This window comes from Propithecus coquereli, unplaced genomic scaffold (genome assembly GCF_000956105.1).
Source record: "Propithecus coquereli isolate 6110/MARCELLA unplaced genomic scaffold, Pcoq_1.0 Scaffold525, whole genome shotgun sequence".
In the NCBI taxonomy this organism is placed as follows: Eukaryota; Metazoa; Chordata; class Mammalia; order Primates; family Indriidae; genus Propithecus; species Propithecus coquereli.
This window is the reverse complement of record NW_012151119.1, coordinates 268,282-270,079: the sequence shown is the minus strand read 5'-3', so window position 1 is coordinate 270,079 and position 1,798 is coordinate 268,282. Positions and strand designations below refer to the sequence as shown.

At 53.5% G+C, this 1,798-nt stretch overlaps 1 protein-coding gene across 1 annotated transcript in view; it reads left to right on the top strand.

Moving 5' to 3' along the window:
• Positions 1–491: 491 nt before the first annotated feature.
• RBSN (rabenosyn, RAB effector) overlaps positions 492–1,798 on the top strand; it is a 31,561-nt gene continuing 30,254 nt past the window's right edge. Inside the window, exon 1 of the mRNA XM_012656890.1 lies at positions 492–1,020. Within this exon, the coding sequence (XP_012512344.1) occupies positions 873–1,020 (148 nt within the window). The 5' untranslated portion in view covers positions 492–872. The remainder of the gene's footprint in view (positions 1,021–1,798) is intronic.

Sequence of the window (1,798 nt, the reverse complement as noted above, 5' to 3'; positions counted from 1 at the left end):
GGTGGCGCATGCCTGGAGTCCCAGCTCCTCGGGAGGCTGAGGCAGGAGGATCGCTTGAGCCCAGGAGTTGGAGGTTGCTGTGAGCGAGGCTGATGCCACGGCACTCTAGCCTGGGCAACACAGTGAGACTCTGTCTCAAAAATAAAAAAAAAAAGATTTTTTTCTTTTTCACTATTAGGTTTCTAATGTTCCTGTTTAGGCTGAGGTCAGGATATTTGTTTTGTTTTTTTATGGCCGTAAGGTCTGTGAAGTTTATGTTTTGTTTTTCCGTCTTTGCATTATTAACACAGCTGCCTTACAGGTGTCAAGAGCTTGATACATGTGGTTGAATAAATGATCAAGGTACAGAGCGTTAAGTAAAAATCGCTGCTTGTTGATAAGCACGTCAAGCGTTCGCTCGGTGGCTAAAGCACATATAGATCGTGAAGTCGGACCGTTTGGCATGCAGCAAAGAGAATCGCCCGGGTGTCGTCTGCTTGTCTTTAAGAATCTGTGCTTCCCGCTTCGTTGAGTCGCTGTTGTCTAGCGATATTCTCGCATCTCAGGTTTCGTGTCTGGGTCCGAAGCTTTGAGAAACAGTTCGTTTCCTCAAACTTGCGTTGAGCAAACGTCACGTGCCGTTGTCGAACCGTGAAAAGAACGAAGAAAACCTTCGGTTGCTGCTAATGTGCCTGAACTGGCATTTCCCCTTCTTCTTTCCTTCTCAGGGCTGCCCCTTCTCCCGCGAGGAAGTCTCCTCCAGGACCACGATGCCGCTCCCCCGTCATCCGCGCGCCGCCCGCCGAAGCTGACGCCGCGGGGGTCCCGGTCCCTCGGCGGGAGTCGAGCCGACCCCTGGCATGAGGCCTTGGCAGGGTTGAAGGGGCACCGCCATGGCGTCTCTGGACGACCCGGGGGACGTGCGGGAGGGCTTCCTGTGCCCTCTTTGCCTGAAGGACCTGCAGTCCTTCTATCAGCTGCAGTCCCACTACGAGGAGGAGCACTCGGGGGAGGACCGTGATGTCAAAGGGCAAATTAAAAGTAAGAGGAAGGGCCTCGCTTACCCGGCGCTGTCGTGAGCGCTTTAACTCACGGGGTGCTTTCCTCGGCTTCCACGTTGCCGCCGGGATGGCACAATAACAGTGGCAGCAAACAGATACCTGGCGCCTGTCACGCGCGGGGCTTCTTTTCAAGATCCCTGTGCGTTCACTTGACCCTTACAATAGCTGCGTGACAGCGAGCCCCACTTTGCTGATACGGGCGCCGACACAGAGAGGTTAGATAGTTTGCCTAAAGTCACTCGCTGTAGCGGAGTCTGGGCTGGATGGGGCAATAAGAGGGTTAGAGACCCTAAGAGGGTTTGCAGAGGAATTCCTCTCCTTTGCTGTAAAAGTCGAGGCTCGCTCTTACCTTTCGCAAATGTAAGCCTTCCCTCAACCCTTCCTTCCCCAGCTGGACCTAGCCCCCGCAGCCCAGGAAAAGGAAGGTCACAGTGGAAAAACAAAGAGAAACCACGCAAAAACTTACACCTTGGTTTTTGAGCTTCCGAGGTCCTGGAGACTTTTTCCACGTAGTCATTTTGACTATGCATGTGTTGATTGTATTTCCCGGAAGTCAGATTCTAACCCCCACGTAAGAGGTTGCTCCTCTGGACGTGGTGGTCACGGTCGTCGCCGGGACGGAGAGAAAGCCACGGTCACGCGTTCCTAAGTGGACTTTGGCCTCCAGACACGCGAACCGTACGCACCTCGTCATCAGATGTCCGTCCCTAGAGTCCCACTCCCTGCCTCGCTTTTCTGTTCAGAAAAAAAGAGTTGCC